This window comes from Colius striatus, chromosome 2, assembly GCF_028858725.1.
Source record: "Colius striatus isolate bColStr4 chromosome 2, bColStr4.1.hap1, whole genome shotgun sequence".
Classification (NCBI taxonomy): domain Eukaryota; kingdom Metazoa; phylum Chordata; class Aves; order Coliiformes; family Coliidae; genus Colius; species Colius striatus.
Genome location: NC_084760.1, coordinates 69,372,988 through 69,387,656, shown reverse-complemented (window position 1 = coordinate 69,387,656; position 14,669 = coordinate 69,372,988). Strand labels below are relative to the sequence as shown.

General features: G+C 41.3%; 1 protein-coding gene across 3 annotated transcripts in view; it reads left to right on the top strand.

Moving 5' to 3' along the window:
- Positions 1–1,402: 1,402 nt before the first annotated feature.
- TARBP1 (TAR (HIV-1) RNA binding protein 1) overlaps positions 1,403–14,669 on the top strand; it is a 38,918-nt gene continuing 25,651 nt past the window's right edge. For 2 of the 3 annotated variants that reach the window (XM_061991005.1, XM_061991003.1), the window contains exons 1-12: positions 1,403–2,243; positions 2,322–2,419; positions 3,265–3,334; positions 4,176–4,324; positions 5,417–5,469; positions 7,004–7,101; positions 7,721–7,856; positions 9,748–9,844; positions 10,483–10,572; positions 12,237–12,375; positions 13,861–13,960; positions 14,243–14,418. In XM_061991005.1, the coding sequence (XP_061846989.1) occupies positions 1,403–2,243; positions 2,322–2,419; positions 3,265–3,334; positions 4,176–4,324; positions 5,417–5,469; positions 7,004–7,101; positions 7,721–7,856; positions 9,748–9,844; positions 10,483–10,572; positions 12,237–12,375; positions 13,861–13,960; positions 14,243–14,418 (2,047 nt within the window). The remainder of the gene's footprint in view (positions 2,244–2,321; positions 2,420–3,264; positions 3,335–4,175; positions 4,325–5,416; positions 5,470–7,003; positions 7,102–7,720; positions 7,857–9,747; positions 9,845–10,482; positions 10,573–12,236; positions 12,376–13,860; positions 13,961–14,242; positions 14,419–14,669) is intronic. The other variant, XM_061991006.1, reaches the window with a different exon arrangement.

Genomic DNA, 14,669 nt, shown 5'->3' with positions numbered 1-14,669 from the left:
GGCCTATAGGTAGCAGTGGTCTGTGAAGAGGACATGTCCAGACTGGACATTTATTTAAGGGCTTTCTGCTGCCATGGTGAACTGGTTTTGGTGTTTCAGGTAATTCCTCTTAGTCTTAGGTTTCTAAAACAGAGAAATCTGATTGAAGGATAACATCTCATATGGTAGAAATAAAGCAAGCATCTACAAGCTGCCCTCTTTAAAAAACCTCAAGCTATTTCAATCTCTGATCTAGCCTATAATGCTGAAGTTGGAGGTGACTGGATAGGACAGGGAATATAGGATATCTTCTAAATAGGAGTGCAGACTAAATGAGAGATTGTCAGGTGAAGGATGCTGTGGGTACTGAGGCTGGGGCAGTGAGCCTAAGCTGGAAGGGCTGTGGGATTCTAGAGGTGGCTGCAGCTGGCAGGCTGGGAGCCTGCAAGCAGAGTTGGCTTGGCAAAAAGGCAAGAAAAGCCTGGAATATGCTTGGGAAGTGGAGAAAACAGAAAAGGAGATGGTCTTTGGTGAGGCAGGGGTATGTGTCAGAAGTTTAGAGCTGGAAAGCACAAATCCAGGTTCCTAGCATAGAAGACACTGAGTACAGAGGGTATGAATGCTGTGGCTCTTGCCATTTGAAAATTACAAAATGCTACTCCTTGCTCCTTTCCCCTTTCATTACTCCATATCCCCCTTTCTTGGGTTTTTTGTTTGTTTTGTTGTTGTTTATCTTTCCTCACCATGTTCCACTCAGAAACTTCCCAGCCTGATCTCCCATGGGTTTAAATACCATACCTCCTTTTGTCTCATAAGATGATTTGCAGTGAAACTGTTCAAATTTCAATGCTGATGTTTAATTTGATGTAAAGAGACTTTGGATTTGGTGCCGCACTATGGTAACGGTAAAGGCAAGGCAGAATTCAGACAATAATGTAGAAACAGCAGAGCACTTAGTACTTTATTCAGTTTTGGCTTCTACTTGTTCTGCAGAGCTTTAATGCTTCAGTTAGTTAAGTCTTACAGGTGCCTGCAAGGGAAGAGTAAGATTGCACTAAAGAATGGACACCCTGCTTGGCAGTTTTTAAATCCTGATAAAAGAAACACACACACAATTAATCACGCTGTGAGTAAGAAACAGAAGAATCACTCAAGACAGCAGAGCAACCGAAAAGCAAACAATATTCGCACCGCTGTGCACCTGCAGCCCATTTCACCCACAGTCTTCCAGGCGCTTTCACCACAGCGACTACAGGACGGCCGCAAAGCTCCCGTGGCTTCTCCCACGCCCGCCCCGCAGGCCCAGCACCCCGCCCCTCAGGCGCTCCGCGCAGCCGGCCGGGCGGCGTGGCCGCGCATGAGGCGCCCCGCCCCGGCCCCTGCGCAGGCGCGGCGCGCCTCCTGTCGCGCTCCCCCCCGCAGAATGGAGGTGGTGCTGGCCGACGCGCTGCTAGCCCGCGGCGGGGACCCCTGCGCGCTGCTGCGGGCCGTCTGCGCGCCGCTGTCCGCCGAGCGCGCGGAGGCGCTGCGCCTCCTGCTCCAGCGCCTGGCCGAGGGCGGGTCGCCGGCGGGCGAGGCCGAGGCGCTGCGGCGGGCCGCCTGGGAGGTGGCGCTGGACCGGTGCCGCCCGCTGCTGCGCGGCGGGGAAGCGGCGGCGGGGTGCGGGGAGCGGCTGCGGTTGGCGCGGGCGGCGCGCGGGGCGCTGCGGCACTGTGTGCAGCTGTGCGGGGCGCCGCTGGCCGCGCGGCTGGCCCGCGACGCCCTGGCGGAGCTGGCGGCGGGCGGCGGCGGCGCGGGCGCGGAGGCAGCGGTGGAGGCGCTGGTGGCGGCGGCGCCGTGGCTGGAGGAGCCGGGGCTGGTGGCGCGGTGCGTGGCGGCGGCGCTGGAGCTGGTGCGAGAGGAGGGCGACGGCGAGGCCGCGGCGGCGCTGGTGGCCGGGCGGCTGCTGCCGGCGCTGGGCGGCAACGGGGCGGCCCTCCGGGGTGTCTGGGAGGGGCTGCTGGGCGGCGAGGAGCCGCCGCGGGCCGGGCGGGCGCTGCTGGCGCTGAGCGCACTGTCCGACGCGCTGCTGCCGCGGGACCCGCAGGAGCCGGGCGCGGGTCTGGACGCACGGCTGTGCCCGCGGTTCTGGCGGGTGGTGCAGGAGGGTCTGACGGAGCGGGACGGGCTGTGCCGGAAGCGGGCCCGCTACCTGCTGAAGCGAGCTCTGGATCTTAGCAGCGGACAGCGCGCCGAGCTGCGCTGCCCCACGGACGGCGGAGACGGTACGCCGGGGCGCGGGCGGGAGCGCGGCGGGGCCAGCGGCGGGCGGGCAGACACACTCTCCGCCTGTTTTTTGTTAGAATCGAGTCTCTTTTGGTGGTCTGCTGAGAAGAATGAGAAGCTGCTGCAGTTTTGGGAAACTTACATTTTGATAATGGAAACTTTGGAAGGAAACCAGGTAGGAGTGCCGTAGAAGTTATCGCCTGTGGGAGTTAGGTGTGATATGTTACACCTGTCCAGTGCACCGCCAGTGTTCTAATTGGGTAAAATACGTACAGGTTCGGTGATGAAGGGTAGCGATGTAAATATTGACCAGAGTATTTTTATCTGGACTTTTAAATGCTGAAAGCTCAACACGTGTAACTTATTTGGAGTAAGTTTAGAGCTCTGAAATAATTCTGGGTAGTGGACTGAGCTGAGAAAGAAAAGTCTTGATTGCAGTTAATTGCAAGACCTCGGCAAACTCATTTCTTAGTGACAGTCAGGCTGCTGCATTTAGCCCCTGCTAGTGAAAAGAGGTTGTATCAGTATAGCAAAACAGTTGTGGCTTTGGTGGAAAAAGGTTTTTGAGTTTGACTTAGTGTCCATGGTACTTGACAAAGGCTTCTGTTGACTTGAGGCTTCCCTAATTGTATGGTATTGCGGTGTTAAGTCTTGGCTGCTTGGCTACCTTTTTGTAGTCATTTTGTTTGTACATAACTGTGCTTTAGCTGAGATAAATAGCATTTACCAAAACGTTTTGGAGACTTTTTTCTATTTTATGATGATATTGATGGCTAGAATGGTTATTAAGAGATATTGTTCTACTGATACAGTAGCGTGGAAGCATCAGTTTTTCCTCAGTGCTAAATTGTTACACGCCAGAATCAGTTGCACAGGCCTTTCAGGCTTATTGAAATGCAGTTATATTGTCGATTATTATAGTAACGTGATTGATAATAAATTCTAGCTCATGAGTAAGTGCCAGTGACTAGGTTTGAGATGTAAACTGACTACTTAGACTACATCTGATTTGCATTTCAGATCCATGTCATAAAGCCAGTATTACCAAAGCTGAACAGTTTATATGAGCATGCTATATCAGGGGAAAAAGGTAAGATAAGACATTACTTTTTCTGCAATATTTCCCAAATATGAAACAGTTACATCACACTTCTTTTTCTCCCCATTTCAGTAGCAGCTTTTATTATGTTTTCTTTCTCAAATTAGCTGTTTTCTGGCTGTTCAGTTTTTGTGGGTTCTGCTGTACGCATAGGTTGCTTGTATACACACATACATAGGCAATGCCCCTCTGCTCTAAGAAGAAATCAAAGCATATGCTTATCACTCAGTGTATTATACTTTTCTGTCAGCAAGTCCAGGTAAATGTTCCTTTTCAACTATGTTTTTGCTAATGTGAGAACAAAACAAAGCCAGAAATTCTTGGGGTGGGTCCTGTGAGCCAAGTCACCTGCACAGCTCTGTAAAAGATGAGGGATGGGGGGAACCCCATCTCATTGAAAGCAGGGAAAGAAGGAAAATGAGTGCTGAGACAGCATCTTGAAGGATGTTGTGCCATATGTAGGGCAAAATGGAACACATCTAATGAGGTAGTGAAGATTTTAGATATTTGCAAAGTGGGAAGACTGTTAATGTGAAAGTGATACAGGTGAATACAGTGCTGGAATGAGTTTGGAATTGTTTGCATATGTTAGTCATTTTGGTTTGTAACGACTAAAATTTAGAGGCTGAGTTTTGAAAGCCATGTTAATAATGTCGGGTTTTTTTATTGGAGATTTAGCAGGGTATTGTTATAAATCTGACAGCTATAATCATCTTTATTGCATTTTGTGGATTGACTCTGTTGTCCAGAATGTAAATATGTTGTGGTGTTGCTATGTTAATGTATCACTGTCGTTTTTGTATCAGTTTAGAAGAATTTGCTTTTTTTACAGGTTGTTGGTTGTTTCACCCATCATGGCACATGTGCATTTATAAACGAATGTTTGAGAGTGAGAATAAAACATTGATGAAGGAAGGCATTCTTCATTTTCTGGAACTTTATGAAACAAAGCATCTTCCAAATTCACTTGGTTTTTCAGAGGTAAGGGTGTTACTGTTACTTTCCAGAAGGAACAGATGTTCTAGTTTGTAATATATCTTAACACTAATTACCTCACTAGCATTGGAATTTTATGTGTTCTGTAAAAGTAGCCCCTTATTTTAGCTGTGCAAGTGATAGCAATATCTGTAAGTGGTGTCAAATACATAGTTACTTGAAAAATAGCCAGGCTAGAAGGAATGCATTTTTGAGTACAGGCTTTCATTCCCATTTTTCAAGCTAATACTCTGTAATTAAAATGAGCTCCCAGTTTATTGAGACACCAGAAGTGAAATTCTCAGAGGGGTGATTGATGCTTCAGATTTTCAGAGCCCCTTGAGCCTTTCAGAAATTATTAATGTTGATTGCTTTAACAATGTCTTGTATAAACCTGATCAACAGACTGTAAGTCTGTGCGTAGTGTCTCTTACTCGATGATGGATTTTGAAGATCCATTGCTAGGTAACCCTGTGACAAGGGGGATGTCTCTTGAGTATAATCAGTATATTACTGAATCCCATTAAAACCTCCACATTACAGTATTCCATATGTGGAAATATTGTAATTTTGAAGCATTTTTTTTTTTTCTTAGTATCGTATGGGCGATGACTCCCCAACCACCCTACAGTGACCTATGTTACACTGTTATTTCTTCCTTTTCTCCTTCCTAGAAGGGAGTACCTTAGAGGTAGGAGTTATGCTTAGAGGTAACATTTCTGATTTATACAAATGGTCAGCCTCTTTGTGACTTATTTGAAATCCAGTCAATAAACAGACCTTAAATCTTTCTACTTGTGTAGGTCCCTAGTCTTTCTTTTTTCCATCAGTTTCCTAGAAGAATTTCTTACTTACCTGCACCTTTCACAGTACTTTGTGAAATGTACCCAGCAAAAAAGTTGCTTTGCTTCTTTGTTCTTCTACTCCCCTTTTTCTTCAGTTTCCTTCTCTTTTTGTTCCTACTCTTTACTACTAGCAAAAGTATTCTGTAATTTCTGACTGTCCTTTTAAAGTCTGATGAAATAAGTCTAGTTATACATTATGTGGCAGTGCCACGCAAGTGTATATTCAGCCATTGTTTTTGTTTCTTTTTATCAGTTTGTTATTGGGCCACTAATGGATGCCCTCTCAGAAAGTTCCCTCTATAGCAGGTAAGACTTTAAGAAATGTGTTCTAAGAATACTGGTTTGAGTGTATTTGTAAAATTCTGGATAAAGGAAAACATACAAGCAAACCAGTGGTTTTGCTGAACTCACTGATAGGTAAAGAGTTTTTTGGGAAAGGTGAGTGACTGTGAGCAAAATGTAGCAGGCTAAATTTTATCCTAGTAATAGCAACATAGGGATGCCTCAAGGTCTTATTTTACACCTGATGTTGAAATATTAATTTAGAAGTGAGGTACGATACGATAAATTAATAACTGGGTGAAGTATTGTTTTATCTTCTCACTTTCTTGCAACATAGAAAAAAGGGCCTCCTCTAATTGTTGCTGATTCATAACTGAGTTTTTTTGATAGTGCCTGATTATCTTTTGGGAGAAATTTTCACATGACGCTACTTACGAGTGACAGATGACAGTAGCCTCGCTTAGTGTAAATGCCTAGAGAACAAATAGAAGTTTGAGGAGTTGTAAGTTGCTGTACATTCAGTGTACTGAGAGCTCTCAGTCGTTTGTGCTAGTTGCATGAATAGTTCTGAGAATGGGGAGTAAAGAAACAAGAATTTATACCAAATATGACTTGGGTGATTCGGCTAGCAATCTGAAATTCTTCAGAACAATGTTGGAGGCCTGACTGGCCTTGTTGGGCAGCTAAAAAAGTTGACACTTTGTGCACTTTTGTTTGGAGAAAAATATATGACTTGCTTATTAAACTGATGATCAGTTTGGATTGGATGATTCTAGATAAACTGTAGTCAAAATGTGTTCTATCTAAACATCTCAGGACAAATGTGACCCCTTTGGGCTCTTGCAGCAATTACCCCTGTCTCACCAAGTTGGCTAGCTGCAGTAGGCTTTCAATGGACATATACAGATGGGAAGTCAGAAGCTGAAGCAAGTGCTGAGTGTTTTGGTGTGAGATATATTGATCAGAGATACATTGGATCAATGCTTCACAACCTTCTCTCTTGGCTTCTATACTTCTAGTGAACTGTGCTGGCCTGTGTAGAGGAGGTTTCATTTTTGAGCATTACTGAGAATACACAAAGTTGTTGTGATTAATGTCGAACTGTACGAGAGAAAACTATAAAATCTCATGACTGTCTTATGCCAGTCCTTGATAGTCAGGATCTTGAGACTTCTGCTAGGACACAGGTTGTCTATTTTGGCTTCATGTGTCTTTGTTAGAAACCTTTTGTGCTGGTAGTTTTGTTTATACTGACTTTATAACGTGTTGCAGGAGAAGTCCCAACTCCATAGCACACTTGTGTAAGTGATCTGTATTCACTGTTCTCTTGTCTTGTGGGCCTTGGCATCCTGTTCCCAAAGGCCTCTGTCATTCTGTGAGTGCAGGCACAGGGTTGAACCGATGGTGCTGATGCTCTCCATCTGTATCCCATTCAGGCAGTTTCTGTAGTGAATTAACCACTAAACTCAGTGCATCGCTGCACTTTGCTTTTGTTTAGGGTCAATCCTACTTGTAGCTGTTAACATGCCACTTGTGTGTTTGTTTTAAAACCAACCAGGACACCAGGTCAGTTAGTGGGAGCCTGTCCTCCTTTGGGAATGAGGCTGCAGAAGTTTTTGGCTACTTATCTCACACTTCTTCCGGAGGAAGAAAAAGGTATGTTTAAATTTCATTATTATCTTTTTTAAAATAAAGAAATCAAATAAAAACTGTGGGTTTGTTTCCTGTATTTCATATAAACATTTACCACTATTTTTCTGCATTACTTCAGAGAAAAAATGAGTACTTCTCCTTGTGGCAGTGGAGTTTCCAGGGAAGACAGAGGTCTTCAGAGGCTTTGAGGGGTGCTGTAGTATTAAGCTACATACAAAATTTCAATCTGAAGCAGATTTATTAAAAAACAATTAATGAGATCTGAAAGTGATCAGCGTTTGCAGATTCTTTTTCTTAATTTGACAGTGTAGAGCAAAATCTTTTAGAACTTGTCTAGTAGTTGAAATGAGTTAAAATTCCGTTGTTGAATATGATGATCAATGCAGATCACCAAAACCAAAATTAGGGTTTTTTCTGTTTATCTCCTTATTGTATTACCTTACTGTCAGACTACTTTGGAATGTACTTTTTTGATTTAAGCAGCTATGAAATAATAGTGTTACCTTTCATGTAATTTTCAGAAATGATTATAACACTCTCCTGCCAGGGTCTTTGTCACTTAAATGCACTGGAGAACAAGTAGTCACTCTGGACTGTCTGTTTTGTTTACTTTTATTTTAAGGTAGTTTCCTGTTAAAGTTTATTCAGAAGATGACGAGTAGGCATTGGTGTGCTGTTCCCATTTTGTTTCTTTCTATGGCTCTGGCATATATTCCTGCATGTAAAGTACTTGGTGCTGAAGGACTTCATGCTTTAAGGTAAAATGTACACTGCATTGTGTTCTTATAGACTTCTAAAGAAATATGCTGAACTTCTGAAGAGCTGGGATGTGATTAATATTTATTATTTCTGGGAGGATGTGATGGTTATACATGGGAATGGAAAGGTCTTTCTGCTTTGTCTAATTCACAGTGGAAAGCAGTTTAAGAACCAGTGTATTGATACCTGTTCATTTCAGACCTTCATTATTACCTTTTTTTTTCTGTCATATTTTTTTCCTGATTTGCCATATTTCCCAACTGATAAATGTCACATTTTCCCCTGTTTTTTTTCTAAATACATTAAAACCTTGTTTAATAGCAGTTGAGGCTTTGGAGGATTGCCCTCAAAAGCTGAAACTGAAAGACTTGTAAATAAAAGGCTAGATAAAAGTTCTTGGCATGTGTATGGTCCTTAATCACGCTGGTGTTTCTTAAGTGTCTACTTTCACTTCCTAGATATGCTAAGAATCAGTCATTTTTCCACTTTAGTCAAATTTGAGCTTTGAAATAAAATCTTACTGGTGAATCTTACTTACAGTACTATCGTGCTTACAGTACTATTCAATATATTCATTAATGATCTTGATGAGGGAACAGAGGCCACTGTCAGCAAGTTTGCTGATGATACTAAAAGGGGGGTAGTGGCTGACAGCAGAAGACTGTACTGCTGTTCAACGAGACCTGGACAGGCTGGAGAGTTGGGCGGGGGGGAGATTTAATGAAATCCAACAAGGACAAATGTAGAGTCTTATATCTGGGAAGGAATAACCCCTTGTACCAGTACACATTGGGAAATGAAGTGTTAGAGAGTAGTGTAGGTGAAAAGGACCTGGGGGTCTTGGTGGGCAGCAGGATGAGCATGAGCCAGCAATGTGCCCTGATGGCCAAGAAGGCCAATGGCATTCTGGGGTGTATTAGAAGAGGTGTGGGCAGTAGGTCAAGAGAGGTTCTCCTCCCCCTCTGCTCTGCCATTGTGAGACCACATCTGGAATATTGTGTCCAGTTCTGGACCCCTTGGTTCAAGAAGGACAGGGAGCTGCTGGACATAGTTCAGCACAAGGCCACAAAGATAACGGAGTGAAGCATCTCCCTTATGATGAAAGACTGAGGGACCTGGGGCTCTTTAGCTTGGAGGAGACTGAGGGGTGACCTCATTAATGTTTACAAATACATAAAAGGTAAGTGTCAAGAGGTTGGAGCCAGGCTCTTCTCAATGATGTCCAATGATAGGACAAGGGGCAATGGGTATAAACTGGAACATAAGAGGTTCCAAAGAAAACCAAGGAAGAATTTCTTCAGTGTGAGAGTGATGGAGCACTGGAACAGGCTGCCCAGATAGGTTGTTGAGTCTCCTCTGTAGACATTCAAAACCTGCCGGTTTGACTTCCTGTGTGACCTACTCTGGGTGGTCCTGCCCTGGCAAGGAGGTTGGACTAGATGATCTTTTGGGGTCCCTTCCAACCCTTGAGATTCTGTGATTAAAGGAATAGCAGTTTATAGAAAAAAAAAAAGACATGCCTGGTTTCTTTAAATTTTGTACTGGAGTGAGAATTTGATGGCAAACATTTTATTTCTATATTTATTACAGAAAGAAATATGAGTATTAATGTTAATATATTAAATATAGTGTGAACTGATATTATCATGTTCATTCTTCAGTTTTGGGTTCGTTTTGCCCCTCCGCCCCCCCGCCAAGTGCATACAGTAGCAGTCATGGTTCTGGATTGTATGCTGTCTGATCAGGCAATGATTGTGTTATACTTCGTAAAATATATGTGTTAAATACAATCTCGTATATTGAAAATGGTTAATAATTAGTAAATACATGAAAATGTTTAAACTTCCAAAGTGTGTATTGTCTAGAATGGCTGTTTTTTCTTGTTTCCAGAGATGTGCTCCAGTGTACTATGATCACACATCAGGTTTTGTTGCGTGGGGCTGCTCAGTGCTATCTTCTTCAAACAGCTATGCATTTGACAGAGGTGGTGAGTTTGATTTTGTTGGTTTCTTTTTTACTTTCTAGTGTAATAGAAATACACCAACACTTTTACAGGGTAAACAGTATTAAAAAACTTGCTAAGTACAACACGGAACAACTGATTTTGCTATGTAAGTATGGATATGCTTCTGTTACCTTTGTTTTTCATAAGGTGTACTTTTTTGTTACTTTTTGTTAGTGAATGTGAACTGTAGAAAAACAAAAAACCCAAACAAAATGTTGAAATAGCTAGACCTTAATTATTCAGTAGTCAAAGTAATTTTTTGTTGTCTTATAATATACTTGCTTTTTACATGAGTAGACAGTTTTCCATGTTGTGTTATGACTGTAAACTTGTCTGAGCAGGATTTCCTCTTGAAAACACAGAAACAGTGCTCATCGGTGAACTCACGAACATGAATTCAAATGATGTTATCGGTGAAAAGCACTGTTCTACTAAGCATTCGTTAGAGATTTTGATATTTGAGAAAATTAAAGTCGCTTGGTAAAGATAAGTTCGTCCTACAGCGTGACCAACTCTTTCTGAAACTTTTTCAGACAACAGCAAACTTCTTGAGTTGTTATAGAAATGTTATCTGTTGGATATTGTGTTGGCAACTATTGTATCCTCATTCATTTCTTCAGGAGAAAGTGTCCCTCCCAGAAGTTTCAAGCTTTCTTCTGTCCCTTAGACCAGAGGAGTCCCTAAGGAGAGACACTATGTTATGGACAGAGGTGAGAAGTGAAGCTGATTTTATGTTCGTCAAACACTTTCTAATACCTGTACAAATGCATGTTTCATTATTGTGATTTTGATATATAAATAGTTAGCTACTTCTGCATTGATATGTTCTGCAATTTCTATATGTGGAGTGCTAATGGAGTTATAGAATCATGTAATTGTTACAGTTGGAAAAGACCTTTAAGATCACCAAGTCCAAGCACTCATATTTCACTTGAATGCTGAGATTTTTAATTTTTTTTTAATGCTATAGTGGTGTTAATGTTATCCCTAAATAAATTACTCAGCAGATTGAAAGTGGGGGGATTCTAAGGTGGCTGAAGGGAAGGTAAGGTGGGGGACAGGACAAGAAGATTTTTTTCTTTGTGCAGAAATTTTCAGTTCTACAGAAGAGAAAGTTCTTTCTTGAGACAGAGGCTTTTTTTTGAATCCTTCAGGGCTTATCCACCCCAGTTCTTTGTGTTTATCCTGGAGTTCATCTTGGTATTGCAGCTGTTAGGTGTAACTATATTTAAATGCACATCAGAATCACGTCTTACTCGGACTTTTGGTTGCTCACTACTGGTCCTTTAAGAGACTTCTGTGTGTTCATCAGAGTCCTAGTCTTCCTAATCATCGTCATAGGAACTAAAATTGCTATTGGTAACTTTATACTGGTATCTGTAATCTCTCCCATCAGGGGTCTATGCTCACTTCTCTACATGGTTGCTAACTTCATGGAGAAAATGCAAAGCAGAGTGCCTTATGGAAGCCACAGAGCCATGACTTAGGCTTATTCTCTCCTCTTTTATTCGGGATACCAAGTGAATGTAACATTCTCAGCTGGAGCTACTCTTGCTCACTGGATTCGTCAGGCATTTGTTTTTGTATATTAGGTATTCTCTTTTAATGGCAACTTCCCTCTCATTTCCTCTCAACTGTCCATTGTAAAATTTCATTTGATGGAAAAGAATGCTTTTTCTACATTTGTTCTATCTTTAAAGGGCTAGTCTGCTAGCATGGTGCATACTTTCCCTTTCTTTCAGTTTTGAAAATAATGTCGAAGATAACGTGAATCCTGAGATTCTCTGAATGGACCAGTATATGACCTCCAAAAGATTATATGAGACGTGTCTTTTTCCACAGGATATGTGTTTCCTGCCTTTGCAAGATACAAAATGCTGTGGAAAAATAAAATAAATAAAAATCTCTAGATATAGGATCTACTGGAGCCAACTGAATATATATATATAACCATAGTTTTTGCTTAGTTGTACAGCAATATAATTCTGTGGGTTTTTAGCGTAGTATCCTCTTAGGTATACTGTACATTGCACCATACTCCTTTGATTTTTGGCACAAAGGGTAGATTTCACTAGATAACACTTGGCTGTGGGAAGTCCTTTTGAAATAAAGGGATTTTTGTCAGTTTTACAGCTCTTGAAGCATTTTTTCTTGTGTTGGTACCAATGATCTTTTTTTGGGTCCTCTGACTTACCCTCTGGAAGAACCTTCTTCTGTGTTAGAAGGGAATAGAAGCCTCAAGGTAGCTCCAGCGTGGATTTGCTGATGTAACAGCTCGTATCTAACAGTGGTTCAGCATGCTGCTGTTATGTTGGTAATGTCAGTACACTGCTGGCAGATGTGGCTAAGTACTAACACAGTGGGTTTAATTTAGCTTTGCAGTTGGTTACAAGTGAATGACAGATGCTTCAGGAAGTCTGTAGCCTCTGATTATGAACATCAAAAGACATCATCGTTATGTCAATATGTACAGAGTCTTGTGGGAGAGTACCTGAAGACACCAGCATCTGAAGGTAAGTTAAATACTTATTAATAAAAAAAGGTTTGAAGATAATAAAAAATTACAACAATCCATTAGATTTTAGAAGAGTTTTTTTGTATTGTACCTGATAAAATTGTATCTAATTTATAGTAGCTATGAGTCTTAAGTTTGACCTTTATTTTCTTAATTCCAGATTTCCTTCATAAAATACAGTCCCACAGTATGGACTTAAAGTTTTGCTTTAACATCTAACTTGAATGCTGTGCTGATGCTTGTCTGTTAGATTTGTTACTTTTTTTGTGGTGTCTGAAGATGCTGGAGTATGGTGGTAGAGGAGAGCACAAGGGAATGTGAATAGATACAGCTTCTGTAGCCTTTTTCAGCTGAGCTTTGTAGAATGAACTGATGTTTTTATGGAGAGACGTGCCATATAGTTAGGCAGCTTATAGTTAGGCACTTCCCTGCATAGTGATGTTCTCTTGATCTTGGTCTGCTTGCAGCAGATGAGCTGCCACATGTTGTAACCAAGGAAGGCACTTTCTATCTTGAATAAATAAACAGATAAATTCTGAAGGGACTTATTTGTTCACTGTTCATTTGCTGATGTTAGGTAGCTTCAGAAGCTTCCTCCAGCCCAGGAAACTTGACTTGATTGTATTATTGTTAGAGCAATTGCAGGCTGAGTTTGTATGTGGATATTACAAGGTAAATGGTTTGCTAAAAATTTTGACAGATCTTTACTTCCTGAAGTGTTAGTTTAGTCCTTGGTCTATATTATCTGTAATTCTATGGCAAATTTTAATGTTTCACTTCTAAAAAGTAATGTTTGTAATTTCCTAGTTTGATACGAGTTACAACTTATAAACAGTTCTGTGGAGGCAGAAAGAAAGAGTTGTAACTGGATTCTTGAATTGGACCTCCAAATTGTGTTTTGCTTTCAAAATTCCCAAAGCAAAAAACATACCAGTCAAAACCCCCCTAAAACCAACTTATGTACTACTGTTTAAGAAACAATTTTATAGCTATGATGGTGATGTCCTGCATAAAGATTGATGAAAAGAGAAATTTCAGTTAGTTTCTCTTTTTTATTTTCTATTGACGGCATAGTTTCTGTTTTTCATGTAACTTATAACTGGTCAAAGTCACATCTGAGATTTCTGACAAAGTGTAGTGGAATAATGTTCTTAACTTCATTCAAGTATGGTAGTGTATTTTAAAAAAAATTCAAAAGAAAAGTCTGCCGGGATCTATCACATAATATATGCTACTAGATAATGACCTAAAATGGATTTCAGCATAGAGGCCAATGTGATTAGCCTCTTTGAGTTGTAGAGGAAAAGCAATTGTGTTTGAGTTCATTTTTTATCTACATGAAAGAGTGATAAAATAAAACAGTGGTAACATTCTTGTTAGGATTAGTTGTTATACTATTTCAATAAACTATAAACCTACAAGTTCTAAAAATTATTGTAAAGATTTTTTTTAAATACTGTGGAAACCTTAAAATATCTTTAAGCAGGAGACAGTTGCTTAATGCCTGACTGGTTTGAAGCTAAGCTTGTTGCAACAATGATTGTATTGGCTGCAGACGTGGAGCGGATGAGGAATAAACACAGGTAAGTATGAAATGCTTCATTTTACATTTCTCTCTTTTTCAACCCCCTCACTCCTGAAGGATCCAGTAGGAGCCAGATCAAGTCAGCAAGTTCTCCATTCTTTGTAGACTTCCAGTCAGCCTGATCATTCCTTAGACCTTGTCCAACTGTGGCTGCAAACATAGCGGGTAACATTTCTAAAGATACTTCAGTGACTTGGGAGCCTGTCCTGTTCATTTCCATAAGTGACTTCAGCATTTAAGGCAGAAGAAGACTGTCTTCTTAATTTTTGTTTTTGTGTAGTGGAAAAGGCAACATAGAATGGATTGAACCAGAGACTTTCTTGAACCCTCTTCTGGATGTCTTGATGAAACTTGGCAGTAATGCTTACATACCAACACTGAAAACAGATAAAAGCCTACAGCTTCTCTTGAAGTTATTGCAGACCTGTTCGTTAAAATGTTCCAATACACAAGATGGTTAGTGATGTCTTCAGTATACTGTGTCTTATATTCATTTATAAAACTAAGGTACTTAAGTGTTTTGAAGCTGTATTATCAAATTAATACTAGCCTAGAAGCGGTAAATGTCAAAGTTGCCAATCCGGCATACGTGTTACGAAGTTGAGCTGTGAGTCCAGTCCTCCACAGACTCTCCGAAGTGTCCCAAGGGCTGGGAATTCAGAATGTGGAATCCCTCTGAGAAAACAGTTGTTATCCATTAAGTTTAG